We start from the raw sequence: 20,770 nt of genomic DNA on the forward strand, positions 1-20,770 counted from the left end.
GTAAGTGTGTGTGTGTAAGTGTGTGTGTAAGTGTGTGTGAGTAAGTGTGTGTGTGTAAGTGTGTGTGTGTAAGTGTGTGTGTAAGTTTGTGTGTGTAAGTGTGTGTGAGTAAGTGTGTCTGAGTAAATGTGTGTGAGTAAGTGTGTGTGAGTAAGTGTGTGTGTGTAAGTGTGTGTGAGTAAGTGTGTGTGAGTAAGTGTGTGTGTGTAAGTGTGTGTGTGTAAGTGTGTGTGTAAGTGTGTGTGTGTGTGTGTGTAAGTGTGTGTGTGTGTGTGTGTAAGTGTGTGTGTGTAAGTGTGTGTGTGTAAGTGTGTGTGTAAGTGTGTGTGTGTAAGTGTGTGTGTGTAAGTGTGTCTGAGTAAGTGTGTGTGAGTAAGTGTGTGTGAGTAAGTGTGTGTGAGTAAGTGTGTGTGTGTGAGTGTGAATGATTGAAATTGTCAATGTTATTATATATTTAATTGTGACTATAACATTTTGTGAGTAAGTGTAATATTAGTGAATCTTTTAATGTGATGTGTGTGAGTAAGTGTGATGTGTGTAAGTGTGTGTGTGTAAGTGTGTGTGTGTAAGTGTGTGTGTGTAAGTGTGTGTGAGTAAGTGTGTGTGAGTAAGTGTGTGTGTGTAAGTGTGTGTGTGTAAGTGTGTGTGTGTAAGTGTGTGTGTGTAAGTGTGTGTGTGTAAGTGTGTGTGTAAGTGTGATGTGTGTAAGTGTGTGTGTGTAAGTGTGTGTGTGTAAGTGTGTGTGTGTAAGTGTGTGTGTAAGTGTGTGTGTGTAAGTGTGTGTGAGTAAGTGTGTGTGAGTAAGTGTGTGTGAGTAAGTGTGTGTGAGTAAGTGTGATGTGTGTAAGTGTGTGTGTGTAAGTGTGTGTGTGTAAGTGTGTGTGAGTAAGTGTGATGTGTGTAAGTGTGTGTGTGTAAGTGTGTGTGTGTAAGTGTGTGTGAGTAAGTGTGTGTGAGTAAGTGTGTGTGAGTAAGTGTGTGTGAGTAAGTGTGTGTGTGTAAGTGTGTGTGAGTAAGTGTGTGTGTGTGAGTGTGTGTGTGTAAGTGTGTGTGTGTAAGTGTGTGTGAGTAAGTGTGTGTGAGTAAGTGTGTGTGAGTAAGTGTGTGTGAGTAAGTGTGTGTGAGTAAGTGTGTGTGTGTGAGTGTGAATGATTGAAATTGTCAATGTTATTATATATTTAATTGTGACTATAACATTTTGTGAGTAAGTGTGTGTGTGTAAGTGTGTGTGTGTAAGTGTGTGTGAGTAAGTGTGTGTGAGTAAGTGTGTGTGAGTAAGTGTGTGTGAGTAAGTGTGTGTGAGTAAGTGTGTGTGAGTAAGTGTGTGTGAGTAAGTGTGTGTGAGTAAGTGTGTGTGAGTAAGTGTGTGTGAGTAAGTGTGTGCGAGTAAATGTGTGTGAGTAAGTGTGTGTGAGTAAGTGTGTGTGAGTAAGTGTGTGTGTGTAAGTGTGTGTGTGTAAGTGTGTGTGTGTAAGTGTGTGTGTGTAAGTGTGTGTGTGTAAGTGTGTGTGAGAAAGTGTGATGTGTGAGTGTGAATGATTGAAATTGTCAATGTTATTATATATTCAATTGTGACTATAATATTTTAAGCACATATGCTGATTTTAATAATATTAATATTAGTGAATCTTTTAATGTGATGTGTGTGAGTAAGTGTGATGTGTGTAAGTGTGTGTGTGTAAGTGTGTGTGTGTAAGTGTGTGTGTGTAAGTGTGTGTGAGTAAGTGTGTGTGAGTAAGTGTGTGTGAGTAAGTGTGTGTGTGTAAGTGTGTGTGTGTAAGTGTGTGTGTGTAAGTGTGTGTGTGTAAGTGTGTGTGTGTAAGTGTGTGTGTAAGTGTGTGTGTGTAAGTGTGTGTGTGTAAGTGTGTGTGTAAGTGTGTGTGTGTGTAAGTGTGTGTGAGTAAGTGTGTGTGAGCAAATGTGTGTGAGTAAGTGTGTGTGAGTAAGTGTGTGTGTGTAAGTGTGTGTGTGTAAGTGTGTGTGTGTAAGTGTGTGTGTAAGTGTGTGTGAGTAAGTGTGTGTGAGTAAGTGTGTGTGAGTAAGTGTGTGTGAGTAAGTGTGATGTGTGTAAGTGTGTGTGTGTAAGTGTGTGTGTGTAAGTGTGTGTGAGTAAGTGTGATGTGTGTAAGTGTGTGTGTGTAAGTGTGTGTGTGTAAGTGTGTGTGAGTAAGTGTGTGTGAGTAAGTGTGTGTGAGTAAGTGTGTGTGAGTAAGTGTGTGTGTGTAAGTGTGAATGATTGAAATTGTCAATGTTATTATATATTTAATTGTGACTATAACATTTTGTGAGTAAGTGTGTGTGAGTAAGTGTGTGTGAGTAAGTGTGTGTGTGAGTGTGAATGATTGAAATTGTCAATGTTATTATATATTCAATTGTGACTATAATATTTTAAGCACATATGCTGATTTTAATAATATTAATATTAGTGAATCTTTTAATGTGATGTGTGTGAGTAAGTGTGATGTGTGTAAGTGTGTGTGAGTAAGTGTGTGTGTGTAAGTGTGTGTGAGTAAGTGTGTGTGAGTAAGTGTGATGTGTGTAAGTGTGTGTGTGTAAGTGTGTGTGTGTAAGTGTGTGTGAGTAAGTGTGTGTGAGTAAATGTGTGTGAGTAAGTGTGTGTGAGTAAGTGTGTGTGAGTAAGTGTGTGTGTGTAAGTGTGTGTGAGTAAGTGTGATGTGTGTAAGTGTGTGTGTGTAAGTGTGTGTGTGTAAGTGTGTGTGTGTAAGTGTGTGTGTAAGTGTGTGTGTGTAAGTGTGTGTGAGTAAGTGTGTGTGAGTAAATGTGTGTGAGTAAGTGTGTGTGAGTAAGTGTGTGTGAGTAAGTGTGTGTGAGTAAGTGTGTGTGTGTAAGTGTGTGTGAGTAAGTGTGTGTGAGTAAGTGTGTGTGAGTAAGTGTGTGTGAGTAAGTGTGTGTGTGTAAGTGTGTGTGTGTAAGTGTGTGTGTGTAAGTGTGTGTGCGTGTGTGTGTAAGTGTGTGTGTGTGTGTGTGTAAGTGTGTGTGTGTAAGTGTGTGTGTGTAAGTGTGTGTGTAAGTGTGTGTGTGTAAGTGTGTGTGAGTAAGTGTGTGTGAGTAAATGTGTGTGAGTAAGTGTGTGTGAGTAAGTGTGTGTGAGTAAGTGTGTGTGTGTAAGTGTGTGTGAGTAAGTGTGATGTGTGTAAGTGTGTGTGTGTAAGTGTGTGTGTGTAAGTGTGTGTGTGTAAGTGTGTGTGTGTAAGTGTGTGTGTGTAAGTGTGTGTGTGTAAGTGTGTGTGAGTAAGTGTGTGTGTGTAAGTGTGTGTGTGTAAGTGTGTGTGTAAGTGTGTGTGTGTAAGTGTGTGTGAGTAAGTGTGTGTGAGTAAATGTGTGTGAGTAAGTGTGTGTGAGTAAGTGTGTGTGAGTAAGTGTGTGTGAGTAAGTGTGTGTGTGAGTGTGAATGATTGAAATTGTCAATGTTATTATATATTTAATTGTGACTATAATATTTTGTGAGTAAGTGTGTGTGAGTAAGTGTGTGTGTGAGTGTGAATGATTGAAATTGTCAATGTTATTATATATTTAATTGTGACTATAATATTTTAAGCACATATGCTGATTTTAATAATATGTATATTAATGAATCTTTTAATGTGATGTGTGTGAGTAAGTGTGATGTGTGTAAGTGTGTGTGTGTAAGTGTGTAAGTAAGTGTGTGTGAGTTTGAATGATTGAAATTGTCAATGTTATTATATATTCAATTGTGACTATAATATTTTAAGCACATATGCTGATTTTAATAATATTAATATTAGTGAATCTTTAAATGCGATGAGTATAGTACATATTAAAGTTATTTTTAAATAAATCAATTCTTTTTTTATATTTATGACAATTTTATTGTTTTCTAAAGTTAATTTTTTAGAATTTTAATATGTATAACATATGCTTATCACAATTAACTCTATGATTATCAAGTTTATTTTCAAGCTCTTTATTATTATTTTTTAATTCTTGAACTTTTTGTTGATTTTCAAAGTCTTCTAGAGTAATTATTTTATTTTTGTTCAAGTCCATTATTATTTTCATTAAAAATTCTAAATTTTAAATACTAAACTAAATATAGTTGATGATATATATGAAAAAATATAAAAATGATGAAAATTGTCCATGTTATTATATATTTAATTGTGACTATAATATTTTTAAGTACATATGCTGATTTTAATAATATAAATATTAGTGAATCTTTTAATGTGATGAGTATAGTACATATTAAAGTTATTTTTAAATAAATCAATTCTTTTTTATATTTATGAAAATTTTATTGTTTTCTAAAGTTAATTTTTTTCGAATTTTAATATGTATAACATATGCTTATCACAATTAACTCTATGATTATCAAGTTTATTTTCAAGCTCTTTATTATTATTTTTTAATTCTTGAACCTTTTGTTGATAAATTTCAAAGTCTTCTACATTAATTATTTTATTTTTGTTCAAGTCCATTATTGTTTTGATTAAAAATTCTAAATTTTAAATACTAAACTTAATATAGTTGATGATATATATGAAAAAATATAAAAATATAAAAATATGTTTGAAATTGTCAATGTTATTATATATTTAATTGTGACTGTAATATTTTAAGCACATATGCTGATTTTAATAATATTAATATTAGTGAATCTTTTAATGTGATGTGTGTGAGTAAGTGTGATGTGTGTAAGTGTGTGTGTAAGTGTGTGAGTAAGTGTGTGTGAGTAAGTGTGTGTGTGAGTGTGAATGATTGAAATTGTCCCTGTAATTATATATTTAATTGTGACTATAATATTTTTAAGTACATATGCTGATTTTAATAATATAAATATTAGTGAATCTTTTAATGTGATGAGTATAGTACATATTAAAGTTATTTTTAAATAAATCAATTCTTTTTTATATTTATGAAAATTTTATTGATTTCTAAAGTTAATTCTTTTCGAATTTTAATATGTATAACATATGATTATCACAATTAACTCTATGATTATCAAGTTTATTTTCAAGCTCTTTATTATTATTTTTTGCTTCTTGAACTTTTTGTTGATTTACAAAGTCTTCTAGAGTAATTATTTTATTTTTGTTCAATTCCATTATTATATATTATGCTAATAATAAATCTAAGAAACTATGCAAAATATCAACAAAGTTTCATTATAAGATTTTAATTATTTGTGTGTGAGTAAGTGTGTGAGTAAGTGTGTGAGTAAGTGTGTGAGTAAGTGTGTGTGTAAGTGTGTGTGTGTAAGTGTGTGTGTGTAAGTGTGTGTGTGTAAGTGTGTGTGTGTAAGTGTTTGTGTGTAAGTGTGTGTGTGTAAGTGTGTGTGTGAGTGTGTGAGTAAGTGTGTGAGTAAGTGTGTGAGTAAGTGTGTTTGTGTAAGTGTGTGTGTGTAAGTGTGTGTGTGTGTAAGTGTTTGTGTGTAAGTGTGTGTGTGTAAGTGTGTGTGTGAGTGTGTGAGTAAGTGTGTTTGTGTAAGTGTGTGTGTGTAAGTGTGTGTGTGTGTGTAAGTGTGTGTGTGTATGAGTATAGTACATATTAAAGTTATTTTTAAATAAATCAATGTTTTTTTATATTTATGACAATTTTTTTGTTTTCTAAAGTTAATTTTTTTCGACTTTTACTATGTATAACATATGATTGTAAGTATGTGTGTGTAAGTGTGTTACAAAGTTTCATTATAAGATTTTAATTTTTTTATATAAAAGGACAATGTCCAAAAACTTTGACTTCCTCGTTAAGAGTTGGGACTTATTGTGTTTGCAGGGGTATAAAAACTGAGTCTATCAGTGCTATTGAAAATTGTTTGAGTCGCCAGTTCTCGATAAAATTGAGGTCAAATTTGAAGCTTCGATCGCCTGTATTTCAATAATAAAACCAGATTTTTTAATGAAACTCATTTTCCTGGTGTAACTTTTGCTGATTAACCAGAAAATGAAGTTATTTTTAATGAAAAGTTTCTGTTCAGATCAAAAACAGATCACTTCGATTTTCAGAGAAATTGACCGCTTTCTGTAACCGCTTGAGTTAGAGATCTGAAACTCAAACTTACCGGCAAAACTCATGTGTGAACATGTTGAGTCAGCCAATTTTTTCGAATTTAACTGAAAATTAAAGTGATCTGTAAAATCTACTATAAATTTCACTGAAATTTTAAATAATTAAATTTATTATGTAAAAAATGCAAAAATATTATGTGTTATTTAATCATCATCAAGTAATGATTATATTATAAATTATAGTAATAAAACATTAAGATATAAAAATGATAAATATAAACATAATTCACTTGTAAAAATCAGAAATAAAGAAACAAAAAGTTTAAATGCAGGAGATAGTGAAGTTGATTTTGTGTAGATGGAATATTTTTTGAATAAATCAATCTCTAAGTGTGTGTGTAAGTGTGAGTAAGTGTGTGTGTAAGTATGAGTTATCTAAAACAAAATATATAAATTTTGAAAGTATTGATAAAAAGAAATTATTTTTAGAATCAAAAAATGTATGTAAGATTTTAAGGCCATTTAAAAACATTTATTAATAATAACCATTTGTGGACAATAATTTCCATTTAAATTAACTAAAATTTAGTTAAACTAATAATTAAATAAAGGACGAGGTCCAATTGACCAAGCACCAGTTCCAGACATTTTCAAGTTACCACTTTGGAGTCTTAATTTCAACTCCCCTCAATAATCCTTTAGTTAAAACAAAGTATTTGTTTTGCCCTTCTGACCATTGTTAAGAATGAGAAATAAGACAGGGGAATAGACAGAATAAAGAAAGAGGAGAATAATTTAAACCATTTCTCTTTCTCAATTTAAACACTTAATGTTTGAATCTTACATCCCCCCACTTTAGGTCAGAGGCACCGGTCATTTCCACGATCAGTGGACCAATAATTTAATATTAAATAATAATAATAATAATAATGATAATATTTGTGGACAATATTTTCCATTGAACTAACCAAAATTAGGTTGAATTAATTACTTCGTCCAATTGACGAGAAGCACCATTTAAATTCATTTTCATTACCGAATTGGTAAATAATAATTTCAATATTCATTATATTGAATGGACAATATTTTCCATTGAATTAACTAAAATTTAGTTAAAATAACAATTAACTGAGTACTAGGTCCCATTGACGAAGTACCAGTTACATTCATTTTCACCACCAGAATTGGTGAAATAATAATTTCAATATTAATTAATATTGATTGGATGATCCGTGGGTCACTCGCCCAGGATTCATCCTGTCGACTTGTAAGATTTTAAGGCCATTTAAAAACATTTATTAATAATAACCATTTGTGGACAATAATTTCCATTTAAATTAACTAAAATTTAGTTAAACTAATAATTAAATAAAGGACGAGGTCCAATTGACCAAGCACCAGTTCCAGACATTTTCAAGTTACCACTTTGGAGTCTTAATTTCAACTCCCCTCAATAATCCTTTAGTTAAAACAAAGTATTTGTTTTGCCCTTCTGACCATTGTTAAGAATGAGAAATAAGACAGGGGAATAGACAGAATAAAGAAAGAGGAGAATAATTTAAACCATTTCTCTTTCTCAATTTAAACACTTAATGTTTGAATCTTACATGTAAATTTGCTAATAATCTTCGAATGATCGAACAAGGAAAGATAATTGCAAAAAGTGATTTGAAATGCTCATGGAAATTGTTTTAACGATTAAGAAAGAGGATTAAAATAAAGCTTGGAGTTTTATCTTGTGCAAAATGTGTGACCAAGCTGTTGTTTCAAATTGGAGATTGAATGAGATTTCAAGAAACTTAATAAATTACCGAGTCCAGTTTATATACAAATGTGACGAAACTGGCCTTCCTCAATAGATACAATTATTAATTGTTGTAAACTTTTTGGTTACGAGCGAGATATGAATGAATTATAAGTTGATGATATTGAGTGCAAAGATCTTGTCACTAGTCTCTCAAATTTAACTATAACTTGTTGTTCCTTTGAAGATTTAACTAAACAAGTTACATTCGATTATATATTATACGATTATTTTGATGATTAATAATTTCATTGCTTCAAACGTTCATTGTTCAACATTTTTTTAAGCTTTAGCTCTGAAAATAAAGAAAAGTAGGGAAATGTGCTATTTTCAGTCTGTCCCATTATCTGGCAGGTTACTGTACTCATGTATAGCATATGAGACAATCTGAAATTACGCCACAAGATGACAGCACTACTAATCCAATTGAAAAAGTTCAACAACTCAATTGAACGAAGCATTTTTCATGACAAAACTTACTTTTGCACTAACACCGATAACAGTCAATGCATCATGCTCCAAAGCTTTTTTACAGAAACCCTTATATTATTCTTATAACCGTCGTTCTTCGGCAATGAACTAAACAAAATGAGCCTACAACATAAAAGATAAAAAAATAACTTTTTACAAAAAAAACCAATAATATGATGTTATCAAACTATTCTGAGAGGAAAAATAGATTGCAAAAAGTTTGACAATTGGTAAATCATTTTCTTTAGCAATACTTTTGGCATCAGAACTCAATTTGGATCTGAAATTTGTGAGATTAAGCTCGAGCCTACAAGCAATTAATTTGAGAACCTAGTCTAGAGCTTGAAGTTGAGGATGAATCTGAAGTCAAGTCTATCCTTTTGTTTAACTGAAATCATTATCGTAATTGAAAGGCTATAGTTCAAAAGATCGAGAGGCTGGCTTATCCTGGGGTCTTATCACTTTTGCAACAAAACTAGCCTTCGATTTAAGACATTTCGTCAAGGCATCAGCATTTTTTAGAGTTCGTAATGTGTTCAATGATTAAGACATGACTATGAAGCCAAAAAAGGTTTGAGAAACTTTGATAAACTTCTGCGCAATTTTCATTTCTTGAGAATTAACTATTAACCTATGCAACATGAAAGACTTATCCTGTTAATCAGTCAACTGGGAGTAACTTCATTTCCATCCCAATAGATGGTGCATGAGTATTTAAACGTATAAACTGTGATGATGAGGAGGAGGTTAAGAGGATGCTAAAACGATGAGATGAAAAAATCTGACACAAAATTTTCACTTCTTATCTTGTCTAGTATTATGATACAACATGATGTTATTATTAAAGTCAACAGAAAAGTGAAAAAGAAAAAGTAATTCAACAAATTAACACCTTTTCTTGTTCAATAGTTATCCAATCAATTCCAATAAACTATTAATGTTCAATTGTTTTACCCTCAAATGATCAACTAAACATAAGTGTTTTCAATTCAATTAATTCATCATTAAACATTGGATTACATAGCAATTGAAGGATTTACATTTTCAATTATGTTTCTAATTTTGTCGACACTTCTTTTGCCAACTTTGATTAGTACAATTAACGGTGAAATTGGTTCACAATTTGGTAAGTTTAAACGCAATTTTATTTCATTCAATTTTACAACTTTTCTCGAAGAGTGAAAATTTAATCGAATCATCATCATTGACTTTTCAATCAACACTTTAATCTTGATTGATTCCAATGAAATCAAAATTGAATTGAAATATTGTTGAGTAAAAAGGCATTTATCATCATCAGATAATATTGAACAGTCAACAGTTTAAATCAATTTTAATCAACAATAAAAAGGTCAAGTGAATGAGAGATTCTGGGAAAAAGAAAAGTAAAGCAAAGAAGAAGAAAAAAAAAGAATTGGAAAAAATTGATATTCTAAATTCAACAATTGAATATCATTGAATAATTTTTCAATATCTATCAACAATCTCGAGATGTGCATCATCATCCATCATTAAATTATCAAAAAGGCTTCTTGGTTAATCCAGATGAATGTTGAAAATTGTTAGTGTTTACATTTTTTTGCTGTTCATTTTTTTTTGTGTTCACAAAGCGGATTGTTCAATGCTAAACAAGGCCATGGCATTGAGCCCAACATTGTTGCTTCTCAGCTTTTATATTTAGTCTAACGTTTTTCTCAGTCTAAAGATGCGCAAATCATTATCATCTTTCAGCTCATTTTCATTATTATTTGAACTTGTCTTTTTTCCTCATCTTTCAACCTTCTTCCTTAGCATCTTCATCCTTTGTCCTTCCTCATTACCAATCATGAGATTAAATTGTTCAATTTATCTCAATTAGGATGCATCTTTACCCAGTTAACCAACAAGTTACGATTTCATCATGAGCATCATTGAGAAATGAATCAATAATGCAACTGTTCCTTCAATGTTTCCATTTGTGGATTCATTTCCTTTCCAATCAACAATGAAACTATTTCTGGTTTCACTTTATTTGCAGTTCGGGAAAAGTTAAGAAAAGTTGCGAAAATGATTCATCAATTCCGTTAATTAGTTGATTGATGAGAGATTAGTTTATCCTAATCTGGAAGAGAGAAAAAAGATGAAAAAGTTTTTACTTTTTTTTTGTTTAGTCAATATTCTGATGATGATGACAAGAAAAGGATGATAATCATGTTCAATGCCTTATTAAACTGTTGACATATGCTAATGAGTCAATCAATCAATTGTTCATCAATGGGTTAATGAAACTCTTTGGCTTTTGTTTTCATGTTAAGAGCTGTTAAAAGCTCAGGAAAACAGGAAAGTTCAATCAATGATGAGAGGCTCATGATAGTGTTACAAAAGAAGCTCATCTTGTAATGCATTTTCCCCTGAAATTAGATACCTTCAACAATTATCAGCGATTTGTGGTGCAAAAAAGTGACTTTTAAAACACTGAAAGAACCATCAAACTATTAAAGTACTTGTTTACCAAATAAATCAAAACGAGAGAAACATTAATCAAACTGTTTAGTATGGCTTGATTAGCAATTACTCAAGACATGAGCCAGTAAATTTCATGAGCCATTTGTTGGTAAACTAGCAGATTATTGTTGAGTGAGAATTTCATTTTTTTTACCTTTTAGCTGCCATTGCAAATGAAATTAATCACAATCAATTGGAATCAAAGTCGAAGGAAAATTTTGCCTTCGAAAAATAAAGATAAACATTTCAATGGATTCCAACCAATCATTGAACTGATTAAAGTTAAATAGACTGTATAACAATAAATAACAATTCATTTCAATATTTTTCCAATCCAACAGATAAATTATTCAATTTCAATCACTCACTTTGATTAATACTGAAAAGTCAATAAATGTTGAAAAAATGAACAACAGTGAAAAAATATTCAAACTTTTTTCCTTTTCTTTCTTATCCAAGGTGAAAGTCACACAATTGTTAAACGTGCCACTAAGCCAGACCATTTCACTTATACAGGTAAGGTTAATTTCGAAGCGATTCAGGCATTTCAAGTTCTTTTCACATCAATCAATTTCTTTGTTGATCAGATCAAAAAGAGTGGCTGACTTTCAATGGATCCCAGTGCGGCAATGATCGCCAGTCTCCCATCAACTTGGACTCTTCTCTTGCCACAATCGATGAATCGCTTCATCTTAACTTCAATTCATACGATAATTTACTTGAAGCCGGTCAGGGTTCAGTTCATTCAACAGGACATAATTGTAAGTATTAATAATAATGTGAAAATGATCATTAGACTAATCATTTAGGATTGATGAACAGCTAATTACTTTTGATTACACATTTTTTGCTGATTTTTATAGCCAACAATGGTAAAGACAACAAACCAAAAGAAGTGTAAATTACCTATTAAAATATCCTTTTCCTAATTGCAAAGCAAAGAAAAGTTATTTTTAATATGAAAAAGCAACACTAAATAGACATAAAAGCAGACAGAGTTGGGAAAGGGAAGAAAAAATTTATACACTTTTCTTTCAAACTTTAACACTGGAATATTTAATGTAATTTTACGTCTAGCTGTAGTTGGTAAAAAGATTTCATTAAATGCTTCTTTTAACCATTTTATGCAGAAATGATGGAAAACGAAAAAAAAAATCTTTCGATTGAAATTTTATAATTTTACAGTCAATCTCAAGCATTGTAAAGATGGCCAAGAACTAGAGACTTGATAATAGACAGTTTACAAATTTAGATATTTGCATAACTCGAGAAGAGGCAAAAATGGATTCTTTCAAATGCTTATTGACAATTGATAACAGTCAAAGTTGGTAACAATTGTATCAATTTTCGACGATTTTCTTGTTGGCCATTCGTCAACTTATTCAGGTGACAATTGAAATTTTCTCTCCTTCTTTCTTCTGTATCTCTTGAAACTATCTGATGATCGATAATGTCAAATCTGAAAAAAGAAGGAGAAAAAAGTGTTTTCAAATGATGTTCATAAATCATGAAATGTTGAACATTTATGACAACTGAGAATGGCTTTTGCCTTTTCTGATCTCAATGAATATATTTTCATTGTAATCATGATTACCTGAGAATAGCAGAAAAAAGTGAAAAGATAGACAAAAAGAAATGGTAATGTTAATCAGAGATGATATTTGTATTGCTGTGAGCTACCATCAGGGTGATTACCTTGATGATGAAATAGGAATACAAATGGATGAAACAAAATTCTGTGAGAGAAGAGAAAGAAAGAATACTTTTATCAGAACTTGCAAGGAAAACCTTGAAGATAATCGAGAGTAATCCCATGGAAATAACTCTTGCTTCGATTCAGACGGAACTTTACTTGTAAAATGATGTGAATATCGTTACGAAAAATAAGTAGAAAAGGAAAAGTAGAGAAAACTTTTTCCAACATTATAAGCCATGTTAAGCAGTGAAAGTTGAATCGAGTTTCAAGTGAAAAACATTTTGTCCATTAAATAGAGACAGAAATGATTCAGCTAAAGGCTGATAAATGAGCCAATTGAGTTTGGTTAAATCGCATCTTTAGCAGACAAAACATGAAACGAACATGTTGAAGACGAAAAGTTTGATAAAAATCGAGTTCTCTTTTCAATCAGACTATCTGAGATTAGCCTTGATACACTTGTCTTGGGTGTGTCTAATCAACGATAATTCAATGTAAAGAGAAATGCTATAAATAAACTGACTTTTGTTGGCTTCTTCATAATCAAAAGGAGGAAAACATTTTCCAAATTCTGATAAATTCATTTTCTTTTTGAATAAAATCATGAAGATTATGGTGAATTTAGAGTAAAATGAATTGACACCAGTATTTCTCAATTAACAATGCTGAAGCATTGGTAAAAATTTGTTGAGTTTAAAATGTTTCTCGAAATAAAATGAACAAAATTTTCTCTCGATTTTTCAAGAAAACTTTTCAAACATAAATAAACTCACTTCAGGAGTCAGCAAGTTAATGAGCAACAAAAAGTTGAAGTTTATTAGGGAGTATTGAACTATTGAATAACAAAAACAAATGAGAATAGATGAAGAAACCAAATAGCTTTGAGCTTTATTGATAGACATTTGGGTCTGAAGAAAGTTAAACCACTTTGAATCCTGGAAAGTCTTTGTTTATTTTGGTCGAATGTCAAAAATAAATGTTTTATTTGGTTCAGTAAAACATTGGAAACAAAACACTTTCACGAAGTGTTTTGCTAATCACATGTACCTGTAGTTAGAAGATTTATTAGTTGAATGAAATGGAAAGTAAACATTAAAGTATCGTTTATGAGTATTTTATTTAGAAAGCGAAGGATGAATTAGGTGAAATATCGAAGTCTTTTAGCGAATCATGGATTCTAACTGATGTGAATGTCGTTACGAAGAAACGAGGCAAATATCGACCTTTTTCTCTTAAACTAGTTTCTTGCTGTTCAGTTGATAGGCACAGGTTCAGTGTTTGCTATAATCATTTCTAAATATCGTTATGAATTTGAAGTCGATTGAAAATTGAAAAACAAAGTTGGATTGGAGTAGATTCAATAAACTTGATGAAACATTTGATGGAATAAAAATTTCCAATTTATACGATTAATTTGAAAATTCAATTTATCAATTGAAATGATAATTTCTTCTATTAATTTCCAAGTTCCACTAATGCATTTTATGGAATAAATTTGAAAAGTTTTGCTTTTTCTTTGCAAACCTTTTTCACTGGAACGATAATTGCGTGTAGAGATTTTCATGAAACTCCATGTTTTCCCCTAATTATCATGATCCAATCATACAATGGGCGCTGAAACATTCAACGTTTACATTAAGCTTTTTTACCGGAAACTTTACCTGGCCAAAATTGATTAGAGAAACAAAAATGATTTTCAATTTCATTTTCCTCTTTCATTTCCTCAATTTAATATCAACTTTTATTATACATTTCAATTCAATCTTTTATCGTCAAGTTTCGTTCATTTTGCTCACTTCATTTGTTCAACTCCATGTAATATCATTGATATTTGATGCTCGATTCATGTTTCATCAATTCATGGTTACTTTTGCCTTTATGTTTCAACTCTTTTTTCGTCTTCTGTCTCTTTCATTATTAACTTTTTCATCTTCTCTTTTTTTCAATTGCCTTCAGTAAGATTGGATTTCAAGACTCAGTATACTTACAGTGTAACAGGGAGTGCAGTTGAAGGTCATCTCATGGAGTTATACCAGCTTCATCTTCATTGGGGAATCAATTCAATGTCAGGTTCAGAGCATGCAATTGATGGAGAAAGGTTTGCTGCTGAGGTAAGATTCAATCTCATCAAAGAGCAAACAAACACATTTCTTTTCTCAACAATCAAAGTAACACAAACAAGAATATCGACTTTTCAAAATGAAACAAACCATGTTTAATCTAAAAACAACTTTAATCTGCATTAATTGCGAAGTTTGCTGATTCGAGTTTTCCGACAAAAAAGTCAAATTCCAGATTCTTCGACCCATTGATGTGTGAGAAAATTGTAAAACTTGCAAATAAAACTCGTCTTATTGCACCAATTTGATCGAGCTCAAGCAAACATTGAGTTTTCACGAATTTAAATTTTGCTTAAAACTTGTGACTGCAATTAGAAGTGAAATGCTATCGGGTCACATGAGAAACAACTGAATTTATTGGAAAATTGTGAATGATTTCAGTTCATTTCAGAATTGATTGTTTAAGTGAAAAGTGATTTTGATTATCTTTTTATATGTTGTAGGTTCATTTTGTTCATCTCAATGCCGCGTATAAGGGTTTCGGTGAAAAAGCTTTGGAACATGAAGATGCATTGACTGTTATCGGTGTTATTGCAAAGGTAAGTTTTGCCATGAAAAATGCTTCGTTCAATTGAACTGTTGAATGATTTCATTTGGATGAGTAGTGATGCCATCTTGTGGAGTACTTTTCAGATTGTCTCATATGCTTAACATGTGATTTATAAAGCGTACTTTATAAATGATTGAAAGATGAAATTAGTGTTTATTATTTATATTTTTATAAGTGTTTATGATTGTTAATTAGCTGCTTTGACAAGTCATTTATTATGTTGACCAGAATGAATGGTTTAAAGGGAAACTTGAAAATTGGATTGACTTAGCTTTTGATGAGACTTTTTTTACACTCGCTCTTTTTTTCTCGGTGTTTCTTGATTTTATTCAGAATGGTGATCCTAATCCTGGATTAGACATCTTATTGGAAGCCATGCAAAGCAATAGCTCTAACATCAAATATGATACGAAAAACCAGTTTAGCTTACGATATTTTCTTCCTGGTAACACTAAATCCTTTTTCAAATATTTTGGTTCTCTAACGACTCCCAATTGCCAAGAGGCTGTAAATTGGATTGTTATGAAAGATTTTATTACAGTTTCTAATGATCAGGTAAGTCTCTAAATTTTAAACGGTAAATAAATTTTAAGATTCATTGATTTGTCAAACCTTTCTCTATCTTGACAAAACGATATGAATCTCTTCTTGAAGTCCAATTAGTAATTGAATCTTTTTTATTCCTTCTTTTCACTTTAGATTGATAGGCTTCGTTCTCTGGTTGATGAACATGGTGATGAGATGAAAACGGTTGTCCGTGATGTGCAGCCACTCAAAGGTCGTACAATATATCAAAGTGATTCTGGTTCAATGCTTGGACCAATCAGCCTTGCATCCATCGTCTTCTATCTAATCATTCATATTTTGTTTATTCAAAAATGTATTTTGAATTGATAATTCAACACCGTCAACGCCATTGCCCTCATCATAGCTGAATCTACTGCAATCCCATGCTATCAAACAAGCCGCAAAACTATGTTACCGGAATACGCCATGTTAATTTTTTATTTAAAGATGAATCTACATGACTTCAAGGGAAAGTGAAAATTTCCTGATTTTAATAATTTCCTGTGAAAGCTCAAGACAAACAAACACCCAGAAGACTCTCACATATATGGACGGAAAGAAAGATGGATAGTTTTATCAGCCTAACGTAACTTCAACCCAAAGAAAGCCAAAAAAGCCAACATTACCTTAAAGTCCTGTCCATGACCAATTTAGGAGATAATTATTTGATTTAGTGTGACAGTTTAGTTTTTCTTCAATGTCTCAACACTGAAGAAAAACTGAGAAATGCCTAATTTATAAGATAGACAGACAGTACAATATATTACCAGTCACACCTTTTCTAGTCATACCATTAGTCTTGCCATTGGTCTTCCTGTTGATGGTTTACAATTGAAATGCATCAATTGGGTGAAAATGTGTCATAAAAAAAGTAAATAATGGAACTTTAGATTGTGATAAAATTGAATGTATTTTTTGGCTTCCAACTTCAACTGAACCAACTGTTATGCTGCTTCCAGTATTTATCATCGTTAAATGTTAACCCTTTAATCGATGATAATCTTGATTAATATTGTTATTATATTTAGCTCATTCAAATTTGTTTCCATTGCAATGTATATTTGCTAGTCTTTGTAGAATCTCAAGCCAATCAATAAATCAACAAACTTCAATTCATATATCAATATCCAAGCATTTTTTATTCATCACTCTTTCGATAAATATAAAAATGCGACTTTAACAAAGCTGTGTATTGCTACACGCACATTTCACCTTTTAGTCTTAATTTATCAGATGATTTATACAATAGACAGGAGTGACGAGTTTAGAAAGAGCTGAAAATAATTTATGATTAGTCGTTCAATCAACCAAATTAGGTAAAATTATTCAATTATACTTGTATCTTGAACATTACCATAGGTTGACTGCCTGATGATGTTTCCTGATTCAAAGACAAACAAATGAGCAACAAAAGTCAACAATAACTGACGCTTTAACCTATCCATTGTAATAACAGCTTTCACTTGATTAAAGATCAATCGATGAGTAAAAGTTAACAAGAAAAGAAAAGTAGATTTAAATTTTATTGTCAAGTTGATTGTTTAAAGAAAAGTTATCCTTCCATTTTGCAGGTAAATTAAGTGTCTCGTCATGAAACTAATCTGGATTTTATTTGTTTTCATAAATGTTATCCATCTAGTTGAACTTCGTTCAGCTTTACTGGCAAACCAAAATAGACTCGGCTCACCTGGTGCCTTATCTGGACTGAGAAATGGCTTACCCAATCCTGGTTCAAAAGCTGGTTCCGCTGCAAAAGCATCTTCAATGGCCAAAGGAGTGAGTCAACCTTCGTCACCATTGAGTTCCGATGATGATTCGACTTCAGCCAGCGATTCTAGTGCAGCATCGGATGCAAGTGCAGATGCATCTTCAAGTCTTAAATCGAAATCTGGTTTATTAGGTAAAAAATCGAAAGCAAGTGGCAGTCCATTAGACAGTACAGATGTGGACTCGCTTTCAGGCATCGGGAAGAAAGTACCGAGTAAATCACTCAAGAGCCCCCTTTCAACCTCCAATTCAACATCATCTGAATCTGATGCAGATGCTAGCTCTGCCTCTGGTGCAGACTCTAGTTCAACCTCTGATTCAGATTCTGATTCTAGCCCTGATTCAAAAGAAAAATCCAAATCAACTTTACCTCCCAAATCTGATTCTTCCAGCAAAACTAATTCCACTTCAGATTCCTCATCTAAATCCAAAACGGACGAAGATTCTGATTCGGTAGATGATTTTTATGAGTCAATTGCTTCTGCATCGGTAACTACAGAGAGCTCAAAATCATCTAGTTCACCAAAAGACGACGATAAAGACAAGAGTGATGACGCTTCAGGCTCAAAAGGATCGAAATCAACAACCACTTCAGACTCCACGTCATCAGAATCCCCAACATCTTCTTCATCCACAACATTGGCCTCACTTACGTTTACCAATGCAACTGAAAAGCCAACAGAAGCTACTACTGCTGACTCGTGGTCTAACCTTTTTGCTGGTTCATACTGGAGTAAATCAAAGGCGAAATCATCAAGTTCTGCTGGTTCCAGTTCTGGATCAGAGTCAAATTCATCTTCTGCAAGTTCCTCAACTAATGATTCAACAAATGAGACTCTATCAGTTGATTTAGGGACTTTAAAGTCACCTGCTTTGACTAAAGAGGTTGATGGTATTTTATCAAAAGCCAATTCAAAGATGAAGTCCATTGCTTCAAGTTTGCTCAATTTAATGAGTCAAACGGCACTTGATTTAGCAGTTGCTGTATCCAAATCTGGCATTAATACGCCAAGAGCATGAACATAGAGAAATATTCGAATAATTGTCGAAGAAATTGTTATGTATCACATTTTAGATGTGCTTCAAGTATGCCTTAAAAATGATGTTTAACACGTCAAAACGAAAAGACGAATAAAGATTTTCTCTTAAATCCAATTTTAAAATCATTCCAAAAACTAAAGTTATTTAATGTCTGATGTTTATTTAATTTGAGTCATGACACCATCAAAATGGTTTCAATAAATTACTTTGATCTCCGCCACGTCAAATCAGATAAATTTTAGACGATTTACAATATGGCTGGCCCTTAGATCTTGAAAGAGACAGACATTCATTAGAACATACATTATTAGACAAAATATTGAAATAAAATTAGAAATTAAAGCAGAAAACAAAAATAAGAATAGAATACTCGATAAGTTAATAAGCTAAAGGAGCTTCGATAATCATGTTAAATAACACTCAAAGATATTTATTGTGATAATTTGAGAAATAACTCTCTTGGTCGACTTGGATATTAGTGATTCCACATTGATGTGGAGAGTCTCGAGAAAGTCTGAGACTAGAGACTTGAAGATCGCAGTCTTCTCCATATTTGTGATTTAATAATTCATGTTACTCTACTTTGTCTGTCGAGGCAAATGGTACGGAAAAAATAGCTATGAGAAAACAACTCGTTCATTATTGGGTTTAAAAGTTTACACAGGTTGCAGTTCATGACTATACTTCAATTCACCGCAATTCGTCTAGAATCGACTTATTTTTGGTTTTGCTTTCCTATTGATGTTTTCTTGAGTTGATCTTTTCTTCTCGAAATACACATTAATATCGGAGATTATTTGAAAATCATCATCATCGTTTTACATCAAGGCTGAATTTACATCTGAGCTAGAAGTACCTTTAATTGCGAAAAACACGACGAATAATCATAAGGAAAGATTGTAAATATTGTAAAGAAACTGGTTGAGTGTTGATTTTCAAGACATTTTATTGGGTTCAGTACGTGGTCATTCGATACAACATCGAGCTTTTTACACCTAGCAAACTTATATTCAGTTCCATTTTTATACTGAACTGATCATTGATCAATTTTTCTCTACTTGTTTGTCTTTGTGAATATCAGCGATTGATTTCTGTATACTTTTAGCAAAGTTGATGATAATTGAAATCAATTGTTCAATTTGTGCCAAAGTATTTGCTGGAACGGAAACAAATTCATTTTCCTTGGAATGTGATGAGTGTTTCAGCTGATTTGTATGTTCTTCATTTGCCAATCTCATTAGTGTTTGTAAATCGTGAATTTTGGCCTTTTCAGTTTGTTCAGAACTTGCTGAAGCTGAGCTTGAAGCTGAGCTCGAAGCCGAACTCGAAGCTGCTCCCGACCCATGTCCAGAATGAAAGTCCAATGGAGGTTCAGCTGTAGTTGTCAAAGGAACTGTTATCTTACCTTTATCATGATGCTGATGATGAGCTAAATGAGGTTCAATATCTGATTGAACCACAATAGCCCCAAAAATGATCGTAACACTCGTGTAAAGTAACAAATTGCCAAATTTGCCAACTTCCATGATGACAATTTGAATGTGAAAAAATAACAAACTTGAATAAATGAGAAAACAAAATCTTGAAATCAACGTTAAACATGCGATATAACTCGATTTAAAGATGGATTCAACTAAATTCCAGAAGAAACTTGAAACCTTTTATTTAATTATCTGCATCATCAAATGTCAAATAGTTGAATATTCAAATCAAAAGGCTGGACAAACAATCCAATTTAAAGTTAATCATCCAACAGTTAAAACGCAAAAAAACAAGAGCAAATGTGTTGAAATTAAGTGCCATTTTAACTGAAGGATAACTACACATGATGCGATATATTTGAACAATCTGATTGATTCGATGAATAATACAGACTGGCTGAGAAAAACAAAAAAATAGAGAAAACCTGAAAATAAGTTAATATAAAAATCAAGAGCAACGTGTGTTTTCACCAATTCAACCAACTTCTGTTTCTCATTAAATTAGTTTGAAATCATTCTTGTTTCATTGTTACTTTTACAATTCTCATAATTTCAATCAACCATGAAATATTGTCTTTTGAATCTGATTGCCCTTCTTCTTGTAACATCAACTTATGGTGCCGATGATCACGGTTCAAGTGTCAAAGTGTCGGTCGGTACTCATTCACATGCAAAGGATGCCTCATCAGGCTCTTCAAGTGATGCAGCAGCCTCGGCCTCGGCTGCATCAAAAGCAGGTTCATCAAGCAGCTCATCATCATCATCATCAGCTAAATCGGAATCAAGTGAAACCAGCACT

At 32.2% G+C, this 20,770-nt stretch overlaps 2 protein-coding genes across 2 annotated transcripts; both read left to right on the forward strand.

The window, feature by feature from the left end:
* Positions 1–9,073: 9,073 nt before the first annotated feature.
* On the forward strand, positions 9,074–18,599 carry LOC107367579 (carbonic anhydrase 2). The gene is made up of 7 exons (XM_015935309.3): positions 9,074–9,391; positions 11,209–11,265; positions 11,337–11,510; positions 14,402–14,556; positions 15,009–15,104; positions 15,449–15,670; positions 15,815–18,599. The coding sequence occupies exons 1-7, from the start codon at positions 9,316–9,318 to the stop codon at positions 16,007–16,009; spliced, it is 975 nt and encodes a 324-aa protein (XP_015790795.1). The 5' UTR covers positions 9,074–9,315; the 3' UTR covers positions 16,010–18,599.
* LOC107367416 (uncharacterized) lies at positions 17,217–18,599 on the forward strand. The gene has a single exon (XM_015935118.2). The coding sequence runs from the start codon at positions 17,273–17,275 to the stop codon at positions 18,467–18,469; it is 1,197 nt and encodes a 398-aa protein (XP_015790604.1). The 5' UTR covers positions 17,217–17,272; the 3' UTR covers positions 18,470–18,599.
* Positions 18,600–20,770: the final 2,171 nt, after the last annotated feature.

The sequence above is a fragment of the Tetranychus urticae genome, chromosome 2 (assembly GCF_039701765.1).
Source record: "Tetranychus urticae isolate SD_2017Ah chromosome 2, NJAU_TeUrti_SD_1.0, whole genome shotgun sequence".
Lineage (NCBI taxonomy): Eukaryota > Metazoa > Arthropoda > Arachnida > Trombidiformes > Tetranychidae > Tetranychus > Tetranychus urticae.

What these genes read in the sequence shown, in the direction of transcription:
- LOC107367579 (XM_015935309.3), top strand. Translation starts at nt 9,316, where the DNA reads ATGTTTCTAATTTTGTCGACACTTCTTTTGCCAACTTTGATTAGTACA. An exon ending in GAGAAAGGTTTGCTGCTGAG is followed by an intron (nt 14,557 to 15,008) that starts GTAAGATTCAAT and finishes TATATGTTGTAG; the next exon opens with GTTCATTTTGTTCATCTCAA. An exon ending in TTATCGGTGTTATTGCAAAG is followed by an intron (nt 15,105 to 15,448) that starts GTAAGTTTTGCC and finishes GATTTTATTCAG; the next exon opens with AATGGTGATCCTAATCCTGG.
- LOC107367416 (XM_015935118.2), top strand. Translation starts at nt 17,273, where the DNA reads ATGAAACTAATCTGGATTTTATTTGTTTTCATAAATGTTATCCATCTA.